Raw genomic sequence first — 21,017 nt, forward strand, 5'->3', positions numbered from 1 at the left:
AGGTTGGGACCAAGAAAAGGTTGTAGGGGTTTGACATCCCCTAGTTTGCCCTAAATCTTAAGTATCTCAGTTATGTTTTAGCTATTGATGGGAGTTTTCTCTAGAACCTGCTGAAAAGTCATTTTAAACATTTAATACAGTTTGAAAATAATCCCTTAGGATTAACTATATATGCTAATGTTTTTTTTCCTGTCACGATGATAACTGATTTTCTGTCACTTGTGATAACTGGTTATAAAGAGGAAAAGTTTACTTTGGGTCACAGAGTTTTAATCTGTAGTCGTTTGACTCTGCTCTTTTTGGACCTATGATAAGACCTCATGGGGTGGGTCGGGAGGAGGAACATTTGGTAGAGCAAAACTACTTAACTCTCAAGTGGTTTGGGGAAGCAAAGAGTCTCAGAATAAACTGGGGTTCCTGGCCCTGACTTTTCACCAGACTGTTCTCTCCTGTTAGAGGTCCCTCCGCATCCATCGTGCCACAGGCAGCAGACTAAGCTTTTTAGGAATTGACCTTTGGAAGCACTCTAGCTTCAAACAGCGTTGTGTAACCGTACACACATCTGCAGAGAGCATTGGGAAGACCCGGAGTTTGATCTGCACGCCAGATCCCCTCTACCTTTGCTGTCTTTACTTTTAGAACTTATTTGTGTTTCTCAAAAGACATCAGCTTGGGACTGGAGTGATGGCTTAGCAGTTAAGAGCAGTGGCTGTTTTTCTAGAGGACCTGGATCCTTTCTCCAGCACCCACATGGCAGCTGACAATTATCTGTAACTCTTGCACTGGGACATCCACTACCTTCTGCCTTTGCAGGCATTGCATGTATGTGGTTCACAGACATACATGCCATAAAAGAAACCCTGGACCCATAAAACAAAGAGACAAACACCAGCCTGTCAGCTCTTCAGTCATTCTTCATCAGACACTTCTATACTAAGGGAGAAGGGGATCAATCAGTCATTCTCTTCAACAAGAGTAGGTGTCCCAGCTTTTTTGTTGGAACTAGCTAGGGAGCTGGCTTTCAGTTGGGGAGTCCCTCACTCTGCCCTATGTCTTGCCATCTCAGTGAGGGGGCAACTTTAGCAATGTCTTTATTGCTAAGTATTCACTCTTCCTCTGTGCTGGGGAGATAAACATTTGTCTGCTGAACAGAGAATTGCTTCTTTATAACAAAGAACATCGCTGCCCAGCTAGAAGACTTGGGAATGCCCTAGATAACCTTAATGGTATTGCAAATGCCTGGCCCTGGCCCTGGCCGTGCATCTGTTGCACTCGGAACCAGCTGTGCAATTGAGAACATGGCAGGCTTTTGCCTAGGCTCTAGTGGGGCTGCTCATCTGCATAAAGTGATTAGGAACAAATAGTCTCTTGCTGTTTGTGGAGACTAAGCTGAAGGTACAGAGAGCAAACACCAGTCTTTATTCTGGCCAAATTAGCCTTAAGCACAGATGGCCTGGGCCTGTCTGAGTGAGCTAGGCTGGGGAGGGGCTGCTTAGCAGCTGCAGTATATGCACTGTCTGTAAGCCGTCAGCTTCCCAGAGACAGCAGTGATGGTTGTGGCAGTCACCTTCCAGTGTAGGGATTCTCAACCCGTGGGTCGCGACCCCCCTTTATATTACAGTTCATAACAGTAGCAGAATTACAAGTATGAAGTAGAAACAAAATAATTTTATGCTTGGCGGTCAGCACAACGTGAAGAACTGTATTAAAGGGCTGCAGCATTGGGAAAGCTGAGAACAACTGTTCCAGTGTATCAGCTAGGCCCCTCTGCTGTCTCTGGGACGTACTCTGTTAGATCTTTATTGTATAGGCTTGGCTATTCGATCACAGTCTTGTTCCATCCTGGAACTCCCCATGCAGTTGACTCCTTTCCGTGCACTTCGTCTAATTGTCCGCTTTGCATAGTTTCAGAGGCAGGAGAGGACAGTGGGACAAGCCTGCTTTGCACTTGGACAGACTTACACATGATGCTGGTCTGACACATCAGGGAGAGTCTGAGCTACGTCATTACTTGCTCTTCCTGCACCTTGGTTTTCTTATCTTTCTAAGCAATTGGGAAAGGTCCTAAAGGGCAGAGGGGACTGGGACACTGGCAGCTACAGTGTACTGCACGGCTGGAGTTTAGTCATCGTCACCCATGGCTGATTCTGAGCTGCCAGAGGATAGATGACAGACCTGGCCCTTTTCTGGGTCCCTAGTACCCTATGTAGCACCAGACACCTGGAGGACCTTCCTGGTTATTTGCTTAAGGAATGGGTGACTTTCATCGTCTGAGATTGGCAACCTTTTCTATCTCTCTCCACTTGGTTGAGTATTGGGCACTGTGGAAGTGAAGCCTGCCAACATCACTGAGCTCCTGTTTGACCAGGGAGACAGAAGAGAAAGGGTTGAGCCAGTGATAGGTTTAGTCTCCACAGCTCTCCTGACCTGCTGGGCATAGGGGGTTGGTGTGAGATATGTTTACCACATCAGAACCCAGAGCACAGCCCTCACTTAGAAAGGCTCATGTCCATGGCCTGCCAAGGCTTGCCCTTAGCTGCCTCAGGTGGATGGTGACCTCCTCTGCTGACCGACTTGTTTCTTGTGCTCACATCCATTGTCAGTCTTCCCCATGTACGATCCTGACTGGAGACACTGTGGTATTTGCCTATTAACTTTCCTCCACTGGTAGCAGACCTTAGCTATGCATGTGGCAGTGTTCACACAGTAGGACTAAATCCAACAACCATGTGCAAGAGGGAGAGCCAAAGAAGTGGTTCCATTACAGAGCTACTGAATTTTCCAAAGAAACGGAAGTTACAGAGAATCTAGGCAGTAGCTGGGGGAGAAAGTAGACATTTCCAAAGTCAGTAACTCAGAGGAAGCAAGAGACTAGTTAAAACACCCTAGTGAAAGGCCGGGAAGCCTGGAAGCTGGAGGTGGGAAGTGCTAGGCCAGCTTTAGGTCCAGATGGTGTTTCCGTGGGGAGAAGGCAACTTTGAAAACCGCAGAGACGGGTGAAGTGAGGGTGTTGGGAAATTCATGAACAACCAGGTCAAGAGATGTATTGGCTATTTTTCTCATTGCTGCCAGAAGCAGCTTAAGGAAGAGAGGTTTATTTTAGCGCAGTATTTCAGAGCGTACAGTACATCATGGCAGGAGAGGCATGATGTTCTCTCAGGAGTGCTAGGTGTGTGAGAATCAGGATGCAGAGAGCCCAGACTGGAGTCAAAAGCCCATGTCACCTTTAGGGCGTGCACAGAGAGATCTACTGCTAGTTAGACTCCTGGCCTGATGCTTCCATAGCCTCTTCCAAACAGCGCCACCTGCTGGACAACAATTGTTCAAACTGGTTTTATATTCTAGCCAGAACAAATAGAAAAAGGATTATATTGTCCAAATGGAGAGAGCAGAAAGCTGCCCAAACAAACAAATGAATAAATAAATAACAAACAACACTGCTATAAAATGTCTTTTCCTTCTTCCTATCCCTGTTGGCTTTCCTCATAGTTGTAAGTAGGGGGACTGTGACTAGGTATCCGCACAGCTGAGCTAGGGGCAAGGAGCAGGCACTCGGCACGTGGTAGAGAGCTGAGCATTGCTATACACTTTGGGCTGCATGCCTGGTAATATCCAGTTCTCCATGCCAGCCCTCATGCCCTCCTTTGGTCTCACCCTGAATTTTTTTACTACTCTCTAAGTGTCCCAGGCACTTGCCTTGGAGCAAGTGTGCTGACAGGTCTCTACAGAGCTTATTAATTCTAGTGCCCTCAAGGGATATGTGGTGATCATCTCTGAGAACCATTTCCCAGGATGCTCAGGGTACTGCCTGGCCCATTGTGTCCAAAACTATGGGAAAGCCTAGCATTAAGGCTCTAGACGCTCTTAGGCTGAGTGGTTACTCCAGGCTGTTGATCTGCTTCTTGTGAGGCCTTATAGCACTGGAGACTCCTGTGAGGCTATATAGAACTGGAGACTGAGGATCCTCAAGGGTCCTCCTTTGGGGTAGCTCTGGGGGGCCTTTTTGCTTGTTTTCATTTGGAAGTTACTGTTTTTGGTGGCAGGTGATTTGGATGTGATCCCAGGAAGCAGGGGTTGGAGCTAGGCTAGTGGGACCTACCAGGACGAGTGCCATAGAAGATCGTTCTCCAAGCATGGTGGCCATTATCTTCATCATGCCAGCTCTGACTGCTCACAAGTGACTCTGAAATCAGGCCTGTTGACATTTAACTTTTCCTCCCAGAGGGACTGGATTGGGAGGGCCATTGGATCCTTACCTGAGGTTCCAGCCGCTTCAGCTTGTTCTTCCTGGTCATTTGGACATAATTCTGCCCTAATTGCACATGGTGTCAGATGTGCTAGAGTCTGCAGAGTGTGAAAGGTGAGCCGAAGGGGAACTCCGTCTGTGCAGTCCTCGTCTCTGCAGGAGTGAGTGAGAGTTTTCAGTGGCAAGGCTGCTCTGGTTGGTGATGTTCACATTCCTGTGAACAGCTTCTTTGCCCTCTCTGTGATCCCTCACAAACGAATTGGTTCTTCAAGTAGGACTTTGGTAGAATTCTGCCTTTGTTTGCTGTTGATAACGTCCTTGTAAGGTGGAGGTAGATGTTTGTTTATATCTGCCTAGGGAAAGAGTCCCCAAATCAACAAGCTGAGGTTAGCCTTGGACTCAACTGTAGATGTAAGAGTTGGATTCTCAGGATGCTGACACGTGACCCCAGCATTAGCAGCCTGTGACAGTGGTGCAGAGTGACTGTGTGCTGGCTCTGCCTCACCGGCTGCTTAAGTTGGGTGTCGCTATTTGTGTGTGTTCAGGGACTAGTAGCTGTGCTGCAGGGTCTGCTAGAAAGTGATGACCAGCCAAGAGCACTGAAGGGTGTATAATTCACGCTTGCTCTGCCCTTTAGATTTTCTTCCAGTTAGTTTTGTGGGTCAGCATATAAGCTTGTGAATTTCATTATGGCATTTTCATACACACACACACACACACACACACACACACACACACACACACACACACACTGTACCTTGGTCATATTTATCTCCCTTTCTCTTACTAGTCCCCTTTCTTTCCCCAAATAATCTTCCTTTCACTTTCATGTCATATATATGTTTATTCCACATACAAGAGGGATGGGAGAAAACATGCAATATATTGTCTCTATCTTTCTCTTTCCCATTATTCTCTTATGTTCCCCTCTGCTCTTTCTTTAAACCTCTTGCCTCCCCTATGGTGCTTTCTATTTTCATTCAGTCTGTCTATCTATCTATCTATCTATCTATCTATCTATCTATCTATCTATCTATCTATCATCTATCTATCTATGATCTGTCTGTCTCCCTCTCTGTCTTTTTCTCCCCCAATCAACAGTCCATCCATCTACCCATCCACCCATCTCCATATATATACAGGTATACATGCACACACATATAAACATATCTATATGCACATACTCACATACATAGGAGAGAAAATATGTGCTATTTATCTTTCTGGGTCTGGCTTATCTCACTTATCATACTGTCCTCCGGCTTTTTTCATTTTTCTGCAAGTATCATTATTTCATTCTCCTCTTTGGCAGCCCCTTTTTCCCTCTGGTCCCTTGATCCCTCCGCTTTCCACCCTGCTACTTCTCAGCACCAAGGACCAAGACTTCAGCACATGAGTCTTTGGGGAGCAGCCACCCTCAGACTGTAGTAATGATTAATGGAAGATGACTAAGTGGTCCAGGGACTAAACACAACATGGTTGATTGGTCATTCTGTGGCCCATGTTGTTGGAGCCATGGGGGGGAGAAGATATGCATGTGAGGGTATTGCTTGGGAGTCAAGGCCTTGGCCTCAGTGGCTAGTGTGACAGATGGTTTATGGTAATTCATGTAGATGGTCATATTTTCTCCTAATGGAGACAGGAGGAAGGCATTAAAGGGTTTAAGTCAGAGAATAACGTGGTTAAGTTTGGACTGTAGAATGGTTCACTCAGGAGCTAGGGTGGAGGGGGGTGTAAAGATCTTACAGCACCAGTTAAAAACCAGTTTAAATATGAACAGAACTCTCCCTAGAACAAGCTGTCTGGGGTCAGTAGTCCAGACTGACACAGTAATACTGCTGTGTGACCTGTCTTTTCCTTTCTGAGCGTAGGTGTATTGAAATGAGCTTCTACTTGGCTTCTCAGTGGCTCGTGCTTGCTTCAGTTCCACAGAGCGGCCTGGGAAGGTCTATGGACAATATTTTGCTTACTAAGGAAGAACCCTTGACAGTCTTCTCTCAGCCCCCTGATGGCCCAGGTTCCATAGCCTTAGCACTCAGACACTTGGGGTGCTGAAGTGTATTCTCAGCTCCTGAAAAGGAAGGTAGTATTCCTCATTCCCACATAGGGTGGAATTGAGGGTATGGGACCCTTGGAGTGGAGGCATGACTGGCAGAGGTGAGATACTGGTTGGTGGTGACCTTTGATGGTTACAGCTCTTGATCAAAACTCTCTGCTTTCTGACTGCCACAGCCACATGGCCAGCCAGCTCACACTCCCATTTCCCTGTACCAGAACTACCCTGTCACCATTCCTTTTCTGCTGTGATGGAGTGTTCCCTCTGAACTGTTAGCCAAAGCAGACTCCTCCCCACTTAAGCTGCTCCTGCCGGGTCTTTTGCCTAATGATGGGGAAGATAACCGATATGCACACCAACAGCCCAACCACAGCGCAGCCAGAAGGGAGCCCAGTGGCTGCAGTAGTTAAGGTGAGAAGTGGTTTCATCATATCTTCTCTACCTAAGCCAACTCAGGTCCCATTATTCTTTCTTAATCTGACGTGGATTCCAAACCTTTACCCCCTGCCAGCCACCAGCTGCTTGCACTCCTTTCTGCAGTGTGTTCACCTGGTGCCTACAGCAGAGTTTGCTCCCATTTGTCTCCTGCAGCATGTGGGACCTCCTCATTTCTTACCCTGGCTGACAGTGTGTGCCCTTGTTTTCTTATTGTGGTTTTATGTTGTTAACCAGGTTAAGCTTATGGTAATTCTCAGGTCCCTTTTTTATGTCAACATATCTATTCTTGGCATATCACCCACGTATTGAATTGTATCCCATGGTGAACTCTGTTATAGAGTAAGACATCATTTTACAAGCTAAAAAATCCATTAAATATTGTTCTACCTTTTTATGGCATCCAAAATATCCTACTGTAGTATTTATGTGCACGTATCACCAATATCTAGGTAACAAAAACACTTCCGTAACTCAGACAGTTTGTAGGTCTTTGAAAATGTTTTTGTTATAGCCACTAGAAAATAAAACAAGGCAAAAATTGCTGGGATGCATGATACATAGCAGTCTTCATAACATGTAGGCTCTGCCAGCATCCTTGGGAGACTAGGTGCTGTGCCCACCGTGTGGCTTTCGGGATCAGAGTTTTAGTGTAGTGTTGGTGCTTGACTCAGGACCTTAGATATCATTCTGATCCATGATGCCACCTATCATTTTTCTCTCTCGTTTGATGTTAATATGTTTAATACTAATACCAGTCTGTTAAAGACTAACCCGAGACTGTTTCCTTCAGGTCTGGAGATGATCCAGGAACCTGGCAAGCACTGTGTTGGCTTCTGGGACACAATGTGAATGCTTGGTTCGATCATTCTGTCTCCTTAGCTTCACCTCAGCCCGCGTGGCTTGCTAAGAATTTGGTCTCTAGGTTTTCTGTTGTACACTTACTGGTGCATTGTCTTGGACTGACTGTAGCTGACTTGAGAGGTAGGAAGCTCTGAAGGCTGGTTTCTGCCTGCCTCCCTGTGTGCACTGCCTCTGCCTCATTGCTTCTTGGTTTCAGTCTCACCTCCCTGATAACCCATTAGTCTCCACACTTTCCAAAGCCCACCCTGACACCTGCCTGTCTGCTCAACTGTGCCTCATCCCTTGTCTATCCGCAACTCTCATGTCTTATTCAGGGGTGTGTGGAATCACTCCCAGTGTTCTCTCCAGACAACTTGAAGATCCTGTCCTCGGGTGGGTCATTTCACACGTGGTGATTCTAATAAATCTCTTCCTCCCCTCCTTCCCTGTTTCATCTCACCTGGGGCTGCTGTCCAGTTGTTTGCTCCTTTGTTCTTCACTGATATGTGGAGGCTCTTCTTACTCCTTAGGCTAATGCCAAGGATGGAGCTGTCATGGCTGCTGTTGTATGTCTGTGACTGATGCATTTGTTTTGTATGCATTTGAATGGTTGGTGAGCCAGTTCATTTCATTTTCCCCAGCATAGCATACATGTAAAGCTTTAAGCCAGCTCAGCTATTCTTTGGATTAGATGGCTTCAGTGGCTCACCATTGCCTTCCAGAGATGCACATGGGATCCAATAGATCCCATGATACCCTAAATGTTTTGCTTGGCTTCCCTATTGTCTTAAGGAAGGCCAGATAACAATCAGCTTTGAAAAACAATAGGTCCTGTAAAAACCTGGACCTACTATCTTCCTTTGAGTCTTCAGAACATGTGACAATCACCCCACCTCCCAGGAGTCCCCAGCAGGGCCAAGCCAGGCACAGTCTACATTTTATCTAATGAAGGCTGACTGGACCCCGTGTCCTCACCTAAGGAGACTGGAAATTTCCACAGTATCATGGACTTCTAGGACTTACTTCTTCCACTTGACACCTGTTTTGGTCACTTTCATCTTTCTCATGAAGTTGGGGACACTGTGAGGCTCAGTCAAGTATTCAACTCTTGTCTTTGTCATCCTTTGTTAGACTGGAGGATGGCCATTTTTAATCACCCCCTTCCTAGACCACGCAGCTCCTTCCTCCTGACTGGTGCTCTATTTCCCATGCAATGCTTCATTAACCCTCATGTCTTCGTTCAGCCATAGCTAACATCTCCATAATGCCTTTCCAACCTCTCAGTAGATTCTGCCATCCTCTTCTTTACTCTTGTTCATGCAAATCAGAGCAGACTGCTTTGGAGCACACTCGTCTCTGTCTGTGTTCCTATCCTGTGTCCACCATGCCTGGCACAGGGGAATGCCTGGGAAGTGTACGTTGATTAAGAGAAGGACTTTCTTGGACTGTGAATCACAGGTCATTTTATCTGCAGTGCTGATATTAGTGATGCTTCATGAAAATGAGCCCAGGGTCTATGCTGCTTTGTCTAGCAATGTATTCCTGATATTTGGCTGTGACCTGGATACAGTGAACATGCTTTGCTTTGAGTGCCAGCAGTGGTGCAAGAGCTAGCTCAGTGTCCTGCCTGGCATCGTGGGCCAGGAAAAGAGAGAGACGGAATGGAGGTGGATATGAGGATGCAGGGGGAGGCATGCCTTTGCCATCACCTCTGGTGAGAGTCATATTTTCTCCTCAACTGGCACGGAGGGGTAGCTTATACATCTTGATATTTGCTCCCTAGGTAACGAGTCAGACACTGAGCTAGGAAAGAAGTACAAAGAAGATGATCGAGAAAAGGCTCCAAAAAGACCTCGGGCTCAGAAAACAGAGAAAGTCCAGAAGATCTCAGGAAAAGAGGCAGGGCAGCTTTCTGGAGCCAAGAAACCCATCATCAGCGTGGTCTTAACTGCTCATGAAGCCATTCCAGGTGATTGATGATAGGCTGGAAATGATACAGTGAGAGCCTATAACACAGCTGTCCTTGGGGAAGGAGGGCATGGAGGAAGCCTGAGGAAGGAGGACTGGGCATTGCCTATGTGTTAGGTGTCCCAGTGGAACTTCCTTTCGTCACCTATGCTTATGGAGTGACCACAGACCTTATTTTCCCCTGGGGCTGTCATGACTGTCTCCTCAGCCAACTCTGTTGTCACTCAGGTGTGCAGGAACAGTCCTTCTGTGCCTCTCCCCGGTCCCTCAGCTGGTGGTGTCCCTGTCATACTACAGTGACTGCCTCCTTGCTGGGAGCTCCCTACTCAGTGCACACAGGGGAAAGAGTGGTTCTGCAGGCCATGCAGACACTGCTTGGTTCCTTCACATTTTGATGGTATTCACCAAATATTTTTAAGTACTAGACATTTCTATTTATTACTCTTTTTCCATGAACATGGCAGATATGCTTTATTTTCTTTTTTAAAGGTCACTTGTAGGAAAGACTATTTTAGACAAATACAGTGCCTTGGAGTTTTTTTTTTTCTGTGATAAAATCACATGTACAAGAGCACTTGGGAAAGAAAGGGTTATTTTAGCTTGCCCCTCTCAGGTGGCACTCCCTTACAGAGGGAAGTCAAGGCAGGAACTCCAGGCAGGGACCTGGAGGCAGGAACCCAAGCAGTGACCCTGGAGCAGTGCTGCTTACTGGCTTTGCTCACTCATGGTTTGCTTGGCCTGTTTTCCTTCTTTCCTGTTTCCTGTTTTTGTTTTGTCTTTTTGAGACAGTGTTTCTGTATGTAGCCTTGGTTGTCCTGGAACTCACTCTGAGGACCAGGCTATCCTCAAACTCAGAGATTCACCTGCCTCTGCCTCTGCCTCTTGATTGCTGGAATTAAGGGCATACACCACTATATCCAGCTCAGTCTGCTTTCTTACCCTAACCTGCCCAGTGTTGGCACTGTTCACAGTGAATTGGGCTATCCCACATCAATCACTAGTCAAGGAAGTTCTCCAAAGCGTGCTTACAGGTCATTGAGGTTCCTTCTTCCCAGATGTTCCCACTTGTGTCAAATTGATGTAAAAACTAGCTAGCACAAACAGTTTGTGATAGATTTCAAACTATCATAAAAGTTGACATAAAAACTAGCTTGCAGAAACAGTTTGATAGATTTCAAACTATCATAAATGTTGACATAAAAACTAGCCAGCACCAACAGTTTGTGATACATTCCAGATTACCATAATGTTTTAAATATTTCATGCATTGGGGGTATTAGCTCAGATACAATGAGGACATTGTCATGGTTTTCAGAACAGCTGCTCCCTTTACGCTACTATTTTTAGTGCTGATAGTAGCCACTCAAATTCGAAACCCTGAATATTTTCTCTTTTATACTTGACTACAGAAGTAAGGTGTTCAGGAGAGAAAATGTTATATAAAATTAGGCTACTTGAACTTTCTGGAAAATCATTCCATCTGCCCTACTCTGCTTCAGAGAAATATTATTGTGGATAAGGAAAATCCCAGAGGACAGTTTCCTGTTCTCAGTGGTTGCTAGAGAAAATTTCCACAATTTTTTTAAAAAATTTATGGTAGTATTTTGAGATTCCAAGAGGGTAAAATCATAATCAATTCCCTTTGGTGTTTTAGAAACAAGTGGTAGGGAAGAGTCTTTCACACGCTTGCTCTCAGCCCTGACTCCACTTACACGCTCACAGCTCCAACTCACACATCTGTGCATTCACATTCAACCTCGTCCATTCATACTCATCCTCACACACATGCACACACACGAATACACACTTCCACACGCTCCCCTCATCCTCATACACATGCACACACACTAATACACACTTCCACACACTTCCACACGCTCCCCTCATCCTCACACACATGCACACACACTAATACACACTTCCACATGCTCCCCTCATCCTCACACACATGCACACACACTAATACACACTTCCACACGCTCCCCTCATCCTCACACACATGCACACACACTAATACACACTTCCACACACTTCCACACGCTCCCCTCATCCTCATACACATGCACACACACTAATACACACTTCCACACACTTCCACACGCTCCCCTCATCCTCACACACATGTACACACACTAATACACACTTCCACACACTTCCACACGCTCCCCTCATCCTCACACACATGCACACACACTAATACACACTTCCACACGCTCCCCTTATCCTCATACACATGCACACACACGAATACACACTTCCACACGCTCCCCTCATCCTCACACTATGCATGCACTCTCACACACAGACTCATGCTCAAACACGTGCACACACTGACACACAATCACTTCCTCACATATAGATGCATATGTTCACATATGCTCACACCCACACACATACTCACACCTACATGGTCATACACCTCCACTCATGCACATACACATTCACACACCCCCCCCACACCCACAAAGTCTGCCTGCTCTAAATGGTCTTGGGTCAGTTTATGTCATTGAGTAAAAAGTAAAGGTGACCCTGGGGGTTCTTCTCTTTGAACTTTCAATTTCTGCTCCTGGGAAGAGAATCAGAGGCATTTGGGATGCTCACGTTCCCTCTTTGTTGGCTGCTTTGCCACCTGATGCTGCCTTGATGTGACTTCATATTTGCTTCAAATTTAGCAGCTGTGGCTTTGGAGAAATTCTTGCAAGTGACATAGGTGTATTTGCCTGTTCATAATTAGATCAAGTAAAACTGTACTTCAGGAAGACGTTTGGGCACATTACTAGAAAAACTGTATCATCACCTTCTCTCTCTCTCTCTCTCTCTCTCTCTCTCTCTCTCTCTCTCTCTCTCTCTCTCTCTCTCTCTCTCTCTGTTATTTGAATAAGAAAACCAGTGCGTTGCAGGGAAGTCCTCCAGTAAATGCCCCCAGGACCTACTGACTCTGCTGGGCAGGGTCAGTGCTATTGCTAAGACCTCTCAGTAAGCAGTGCACTGTGTATCAATCTCAGGTGCTACCAAGATTATTCCAGTGGAGGCTGGGCCCCCTGAAACAGGAGCAGCCCCTCCCGAGACCACAGCAGCAGATCTGGTGCCACGGAGAGGGTACCAAGAATATGCCATTCAGCAGACCCCGTATGAACAGCCCATGAAGTCAAGCAGGTGAGTTGTCCCAGGGGTCCTTAACCAGAGGTAGGTTGTAAGTAACATTCACAAAGAGCAAGAAAGAGCTGTACATTTGCTGGTCTGGATTCTGTTCATGACCTTATCAGTAAAGGGTCTTAACTCATTAGCTTAGCTAAAGAATCTACCTCTTGATTATAACCTAGTGGAGTGCTTCCTCCAAGACCAAGGCAGAACAATGTACCCTAGGGACTGAGCATTCTCTTGTCTTCACAGGGCACAGCATGTTATCTATTCAAATGTGTCATTAAACTGGAAAAAGAGATGCAAACAGGGCCTGTTTTGTACATACTGTGGTAGTCATAGGCACACAGTAAAAACCGAAGCAACCTTCATGGTGAGAGCTTCTGCAACCCATAGTTCTTTCTAGATTTCACTTCTATGGCTAGTTCACTGCATATACTTGTTAGTGTTTCATGATATACTAATATATATATATGTGTATGTATATGTGTGTATATATGTTTTGTTGTCATACAAAGTACTAAATGCACTATTATTTATCACATTTAAAAAATTTACTATACCTTGAAAATATTTCGGTTTTAGTACCTCTTAAAAATATTTCTCTTCTTATATGTTTCTATTGTAATTTAAACACCTTATAAAAAGACACCACTTATGTAGCCCAGGCTAGTCTTAACCCCATTGTTTTTTGTCTCAACCTCCTGTGTGTGAGGATTACAGGTATGTGCTACCATGGGCAGGTCAACTCCCCACATTTTTCTGTGATGATAGCGCATTGATTTATACTCTGGGACAGCCTCCTTCCTATGCTTCTCAAGACTGCTGAGATATAAATTACGCCAAGTGAAATTGTTACATCAAGGAATGAGTACTTAGAACTTCTAATGGGCATCCAAAACTGCCCCCCCTCCCAGGGCTTGGGGTGTTTGTTGCTTTCTAGATGTGTCTTAGCTGAATATGGCCCTGTTGATGCCAATGGACGAACATGTAAGCAGGATCTACAAGAGAGCCTTCAAGGATATTGCTGTCCTTAACTGTTGTGAGGAAATGGGCATTGAAGGAGTCCCTTCCTTCAATCGACTGTCCCTTTGTTTCTTTCAGGTAGATTCCCAAAGGTAGAATCACTGCAGTAGGGGGTCTGACCTTTGAAAATTCTTCAGCAGTACTTTCCTCTCCAAATAGGAAATGCTTACAGTAGGTAATTCCGAAAGCATTCTCTGCCCATCATAGCTCGGTGCGCTAGTCCACAATCACCATTTATGGCTCATGCTTGAAGTCAAATGGAGCCTGTTCAGCATAGTATCCAGGTTTAGCGTCTTCTCCAAAAGCAGACCACTCAGAGATCTGCTAGATAGTTGTCTAATAATAATATAAAAACAAAGAACAAAAGATTCTCTTAAGACTATTTAGGTCTCTCAATAGACGAAGAAATGCTGAGGAAATGCTTATTAATGTTATGAATTCAGGGCTTCTTTCTTCAGTGTTCTGTATAAAATGTATCACCTTCTGTATGTCTTTGTCATTTGGGAAAGATCCAAATAGCTTTCCTTAAAGAAGCCTTGGGCTTAGTATGCAGGCGTACTAGTAGCTCTCAAATTTGAATATTTTAATTTCATCATGTGAGTTGTACTCTCTAGTATTTATGGACTGTAGGCCACTTAAGTGTTTTAAATTTAAAGAGACAGTTGTATGAACTGCCGCATCAATACACCTTATATCTGCGGTAGGCACAGTTTAATGCTACTAATTAATAGCACTGCATGGATATTAGTGCGCCGTAAATCCTTCTTGGCTAGCCTAGATAGACCTTCCAGAGGTGCATTCTCTCTTGCTTCCTTGCTTTCCCTCACTGTTCTTGTTGCTGGTGCATGGTCATGTACTTCAGTGCCTGCTGTTCTGGTACCAGTGGAAGCTGCTCTCAAAGAGCTTTCTCCAAGTGCACAGTCAAACTTCAGAGGGGCTGCTGTGCATCAGAGGTTTCATGAAACAAAGAGGTTGAGGAAGGGCGAGCATGCTCCAGAGGCCATGGGCATACAAGTCATTAAACAATTGTTTATGTTGGCATATGCTAAGTTCCTCTCCTCTCCTCCCCTCCCCTCCCCCCTCCCTTCCCCTCCCCTCCCCTCCCTTCCCCTCCCCTCCCCTCCCTTCCCCTCCCCTCCCCTCCTCCTTCCCCTCCCCTCCCCTCCCTTCCCCTCCCCTCCTCCTTCCCCTCTCCTCCCCTCCTCCTTCCCCTCCTCCTTCCCCTCCCCTCCTCCTTCCCCTCCTCCTTCCCCTCCCCTCCTCCTTCCCCTCCCCTCCTTTGTTTCTTTCTAAGATTTATTTATTATGTATGTCTGTACGCCAGAAGATGGCACCAGACCTCATTATAGATGCTTGTGAGTCACCATGTGGTTGCTGGGAATTGAACTCAAGACCCCTGGGAGAGCAGCCAGTGCTCTTAATCTGAGCCATCTCTCCAGCCCTGATGCTTAGTTTTCTTATGTGTAAAATGGGTTGATGAGAGTGGAAATTAAATGATCAGTACACTATTTTTTGTAAGTACTCACTAATTATTAGTCAGAACCGCTGCTCTTTTATTCAGGGTATTCCTAGCCACACTGGGCTCCAAGAGGCAGGGCGTGATTTTATTCCCCACTATACCGGCAAAAACCAACACATGCCCTTGACATGCTGCTTGGTTTCATCAGTAGAAATTGTTTATTTAATGATGTGTGAAGTTAATAAAGACTGCTATTTTTCCCATCTGAGCTCTTACCCAGTGACGGTGGAAGAGGATAGATGTTAGTTCGTGAGTCATCTACTGTGGATGACAGCTTCAGGAGAGAGGAGTGTAGTTCATATCAGCTGTGAGCTTGCCCAAAAGCCACCCCCTCCTACCTGAGACCTCGATCACCACCGCCTGGGCTCAAAGAAGCCTCTCTAGCTATTGCTCACCACAGGCAGGTACACCCCTACCATCTAGCAAACTAGAGGTCTTCTTCCAAACTCATTACCAATCTGTGCTCGCCATTTCTGGGGAGAAGTAGGAACATGGATAAAGACCACGGTTTGGTCTTTCTCTCAGGTGCACCCTTCCACGCATGCAAGCTGGCAAAGAGAAATAAAGCCACTCTGAAGTGAATGGGATGAGTAGGCAAGTGTGAATTATCAAAGTTTTTGAATAAGCGCACCAGGTCTAATCTCGTGGAAGCTGAGTTTGCTTCTATTCAGGTATCCCAGAATGAACACAGTCTTGGCGCATGCCTGGTGATCTTCGTGTGTGAATCACACCCCTGTTTCCTTCTCTTGTCACTGTGTTCCTTTTCGTTAAGCTTTGACCCAGCTGTTACCATGGCCGGTTTTCCCCAGCAGCCTTTGTTCAGTTAGAGGTGTCTTTTTTCTGCTCTTCACACACTCCTTTCAATGAGTACCGTGTTGTTGTGGGGCATTGCGGGGCTCCCTTCTCTCCCACTAGGGCTTGTGCTCCCCAAAGACCAGCACTTTCTTTCATCATTGTCTGTGTCTATCCTGCTTTTCCTCCAAGTCTTACTTGTTGAATAAATAGCTGTTCCACCTTTTCCCACTCCCCTGTAGCCAACTGCACAGCCTTTGGTAGATGGTTCACTGGAACAGTTCAAGGTCTCCAGAAGTTAATGGTGCTATCGTCCATCTCTAGGTTAGGTCCCACTCAGCTGAAGATCTTCACCTGTGAATACTGCAACAAGGTCTTCAAGTTCAAGCACTCACTGCAGGCCCATCTGAGGATCCACACGAACGAGAAGCCATACAAGTGCTCCCAGTGCAGCTATGCCAGCGCCATCAAGGCCAACCTCAACGTGCACCTGCGCAAGCACACTGGCGAGAAGTTCTCCTGTGACTACTGCTCCTTCACTTGCCTCAGCAAGGGCCACCTCAAGGTGCATATTGAGCGGGTGCACAAGAAGATCAAACAGCACTGCCGCTTTTGCAAGAAAAAGTACTCGGATGTCAAGAACCTCATCAAGCACATCCGGGACATGCATGACCCTCAGGACAAGAAGGTCAAGGAGGCCTTGGATGAGCTCCGCCTGATGACGAGGGAGGGCAAGCGGCAGCTGCTGTATGACTGCCACATCTGTGAGCGCAAGTTCAAGAACGAGCTAGACAGGGACCGCCACATGTTGGTCCATGGCGACAAGTGGCCCTTTGCTTGTGAGCTCTGTGGCCACGGGGCCACTAAGTACCAGGCCTTGGAACTGCATGTCAGAAAGCACCCCTTTGTTTATGTCTGTGCTATATGTCTCAAGAAGTTTGTCAGCTCCATCAGGCTGCGCTCCCACATCCGAGAGGTGCATGGGACAGCCCAGGAGACTTTGGTCTTTACCAGCTCCATCAACCAGAGCTTCTGCCTCCTGGAGCCTGGTGGGGACATCCAGCAAGAAGCCTTGGGGGACCAGCTACAGCTTGCAGCTGAGGAATTTGTGTGCCCAGAAGTCGATGTGCACAAGGACGAGGCTTGTCCTGGGGAATCTCAGCCTGAGGTAGGGCCCGGGGAACTGGAGGCCCCTGGAGAAGCAACTGCCCCAGCTGTGCCCTTGGACACCCCCAAGACTGAAAGTGCTCCCCTTTCCCCCTGCAAAGTAGGAACCACTGAGGTCCCCTCTGACCTCAACCCTCTAGGAATGGTTTCAGATGATTTCTTACTGAAAAACGATACCTCCTCTGCTGAGGCTCCTGCTGCTGCCGAGACAACCTTGGACACACAGCATGGAGGCTCAGCCCCCACTCAGGGTGAAGATGTTATACTGCTGCTGACCAAGGCCAAAAGTGCTGAACCAGACCCAGAGGCCCAGAGCGAGCAGAGCCCTCCAGGTGGAGGGCAGAATGCGGTCACTCTGCCAGTCAGTGAACCTGACTCTAACAAGTGTCTCAGGTCAAACCCAGTGGAGTCCTCAGACCTCCTCCCTACGGTGGCTGATGGAGGGGACCTTGGAATGTGCCAGCCTGACTCTTGCAAACCTTCCACTGAGCATCATCCCGGCAGCACGGCATTCATGAAGGTCTTAGACAGTCTCCAGAAGAAGCAGATGAACACCAGTCTATGCGAGAGAATCCGGAAGGTTTATGGAGACCTGGAGTGCGAATACTGTGGTAAGGACAGGCTGTGCTGGTCAGATGTGCCTCTGAGCGGAGCTTTCCTTCCCAGCAGCCCTGTCCATTCCTATCATGCTGTCATTGCCTTGGGTTCCATTTGAGCTCATGTCTGTTTGCAAAGAACACCTCCTAAATGAGCCACCCTCCTCCATGATAGATAGGAATAGTGAACCCATGCCATGCGTCATAGCTGGAACCTTGCCAGAGTCAGCCGGGAGGATGCATAGCTGACCGTGTTGGGGGTCATGCTGAGGGCTGCTCACAACATCTACCGTCTTCTGACCAAGAAGAGTCACTCTTCTGTTGTCAGTTGTGACTCTGTCAACTGGGTAGAGAGGCTAGGAGACTGGCTGTAGCCCTGTAGGGAGACCCGAGCAGCTCCCTTCTAGCTGGTGGTGAAAGCTTGCCTCTGGAAGCTCCCAGACAGCAGGCAGTACAGGAAGTGGGTAGCCTAGAACCTGTCTCATAGCCCAGAACGTCAGGAGGACTTTGAGGCTCTTGGATTTGTGCATTTGCAGGGTGATGTTTGACATAATTCGCTCTCAATAAAACATTTCCTTTCTCTTTTCCTAGCCCTACCACCATGTAAAAGATGGTGGTACCTTAATACTTAAAAACTGCCCTTTTTGAAAAGTAATTTCCTGACAGAAGTGTGGTGGAAAGTGTGAAGGGCATACCAGATAAAGGCGATAAATATGGAAGTTAAAAAATGATGATAATTTTTTTTAAAAAAAATCAAATTCAGTATAAAAGAAACTTCCTTGTTCTCATGTGAAAATATTTTTTTAGGCAAACTTTTTTGGTACCAAGTGCATTTTGACATGCATGTCCGCACCCACACCCGGGAACATCTGTATTATTGCTCCCAGTGTCACTATTCTTCTATCACCAAAAACTGCCTTAAACGCCATGTAATTCAGAAACACAGTAACATCTTGCTGAAGTGTCCCACTGACGGCTGTGACTACTCGACTCCAGATAAATATAAACTACAGGCCCATCTTAAAGTTCACACAGAGCTGGTAAGTAGCAAGCCAAAGCGGCAGCCCCCACCTCCCCCTGGGTGCCCAGTGCTCTCTCACATTGATGCATATAGAGATGTCACTGCCACAGGCGTGTGAACATCCTGCTCCCTCCGGACACAGACGGATCCTTCTCCTGCCCCCGATGCCTCACAGAGCTTTCAACCTTTGTCCAGCTCCTTTCATAGTGAGTCTCTGATCACACTGAACAAATTGCATCCTCTGCAAATTTTTTAGCATTTGAGAAAGTTTACAGAAGATCTGCAGAATGGAAATGAAGCAAAGGTTTCATAAATGGCATTTTAAAGAATTATTAATAACAGGAATGATAATAGCTGCCTCTAAGTGTTGTTGGGGCATTAAGTTGGATGATTGGATAGGATTAGGTAATTGTACCAGGAGCAGTGTTTGGTAGGCAGTGTGAGTGTAGTGAATGTTAATGGCCACTGTTGCCACGTTAGTGGTGCATGTATTGTCAACATCAACAGCATCTAGGAACCATTTTGACTTGAGAGGTGAGCTATTAATCCAAGGTACCATTAATGTGCACGATGGGCATGTCTGGTTCTGTGACGGTTGATCACACAACGATGCAATGAGTGAGTGTTTGTTTCTACAAGGTCTAGTCTGATGGGAAGAGACTGACACTCCCTGAGAAAGGTTTCAGACTTCTTAACATAAACAAGAAGCCACACCTGAGGCCCATGTGGCCCTATTTATGCTAAAGGCAGCACAAAAGGAGACTTCAGAAATTGGATGATTTGCTCTTCTTAACAGGTGGTTTGTCATTAAGGTGCATTCGGGGCTTTTTCAGAGGTGTGAAGTCAGAGCATGTTGGAATAGACTCCAACAAAATTCACTTTATATAAAATATACTCTTAAAAAGTCTGTCTTGGTCACTCTTCTGTTGCTATGAAGAACACCAGAACCAAGACAACTCTTAGAAGAGAAAGCGTTTAATTGAGGGGTTGATTATAGTTTCAGTGGCTTAGTCCATTATCATCATGGCAGGGAGCATGAGGGTATACAGGCAGACCATGGAGCAGCAGCTGAGAACTACATTCTGATCTGTAAGCAGAGAGAGAGATTTTGGTCTTGGCATGGACTTTTAAAACCTCATAGTCCACCCCCTGTGACACACTTCCTCCACAAGGCCATATCTCCTAATCCTTTCAAATAGTGTCACTCACTGGTGTCCAAGCAGTCAAATCTATGAGCCTATGGGGGTCATTCTCATTCAAACCACCAAAGTCCATTATGTACACACTCATACACACACTCATGTACAGTGGTACATAGAAGCATGTCTGCACATGTGTGTACTTAGACATCCCTGCACATGCACACACATCTGTGCATATTTTGTATATTCTGTTGTTACTGCAATGTTAAAATAGAATGGTCCAAGACTGTGCTGATAAATAGTTGCGCATCAGTGTGTGAGTGCTAGCTGCGCCTCCTATTGTATACTGGCTTCCTGTCATACTTTCTTGTTCTCTCCTCATTCTCTCTTACTCATGTCACAGGCTTGCTTTGGTTCTTGATCTTGCTCTTCCCTTCTTCCCCATCTTGTCTCTCCTTCCCTCCCTCCTTCCTTTCCTCTCTTCCTCCCTCCTTCCTTTCCTTCCTCCCTCACTCCCTCCTTCCCTTTGTTTTTCTCCATTAGGGTTCTGGACACATGGTTTCTGTCATTATTGTCAGGGTGACACAGAGGCTGAGGGAGGGAGTCCAGTGCTAGAATAGGCTCTTGTTAGGAGTAGCTTTAGAGTGTAATGCTGGAGACTAGGAAAACAGAAGCCTGGATTGAACCCCTGCTCTCCTGTTTATCTTGTGTTTGACACAAGTAACAGAGCTACTCCATGCCTTAGTTTACTGATGCAGGTGAAGGTGAGGTGAAGGAATACATGTAAGTGTACAGAGCAATGCCTGGTGTGGACTGATGTTAATGTCATTGATCTTACTCTTTTGAAGCTGGCTGCTCTGGACTGAGTTTTCAAATCCAGTTGAAATGGGTGACAGGAACTAAAGCAGTGCTCACTGAAACATGGACTGTACAGCCTAGGCTGCCTCTTGTTCCACATTCAGAATTTGTCTGGTACTTGTGAATGTCGTGGGAATGTTGGTCTAGTTTGGTTATCTTCTTCCTCAAATGCTGATTTTCAGTCCCTGAGTGTTGGGGTTTTTGGGG

General features: G+C 46.3%; 1 protein-coding gene across 2 annotated transcripts in view; it reads left to right on the forward strand.

The window, feature by feature from the left end:
* Zfat (zinc finger and AT-hook domain containing) overlaps window positions 1-21,017 on the forward strand; it is a 171,155-nt gene that overhangs the window by 65,437 nt on the left and 84,701 nt on the right. For both annotated transcript variants that reach the window (XM_075960878.1, XM_075960877.1), the window contains exons 4-7: window positions 9,364-9,549; window positions 12,554-12,704; window positions 16,351-17,804; window positions 18,597-18,829. In XM_075960878.1, the coding sequence (XP_075816993.1) occupies window positions 9,364-9,549; window positions 12,554-12,704; window positions 16,351-17,804; window positions 18,597-18,829 (2,024 nt within the window). The remainder of the gene's footprint in view (window positions 1-9,363; window positions 9,550-12,553; window positions 12,705-16,350; window positions 17,805-18,596; window positions 18,830-21,017) is intronic.

The sequence above is a fragment of the Microtus pennsylvanicus genome, chromosome 2 (genome assembly GCF_037038515.1).
Source record: "Microtus pennsylvanicus isolate mMicPen1 chromosome 2, mMicPen1.hap1, whole genome shotgun sequence".
Lineage (NCBI taxonomy): Eukaryota > Metazoa > Chordata > Mammalia > Rodentia > Cricetidae > Microtus > Microtus pennsylvanicus.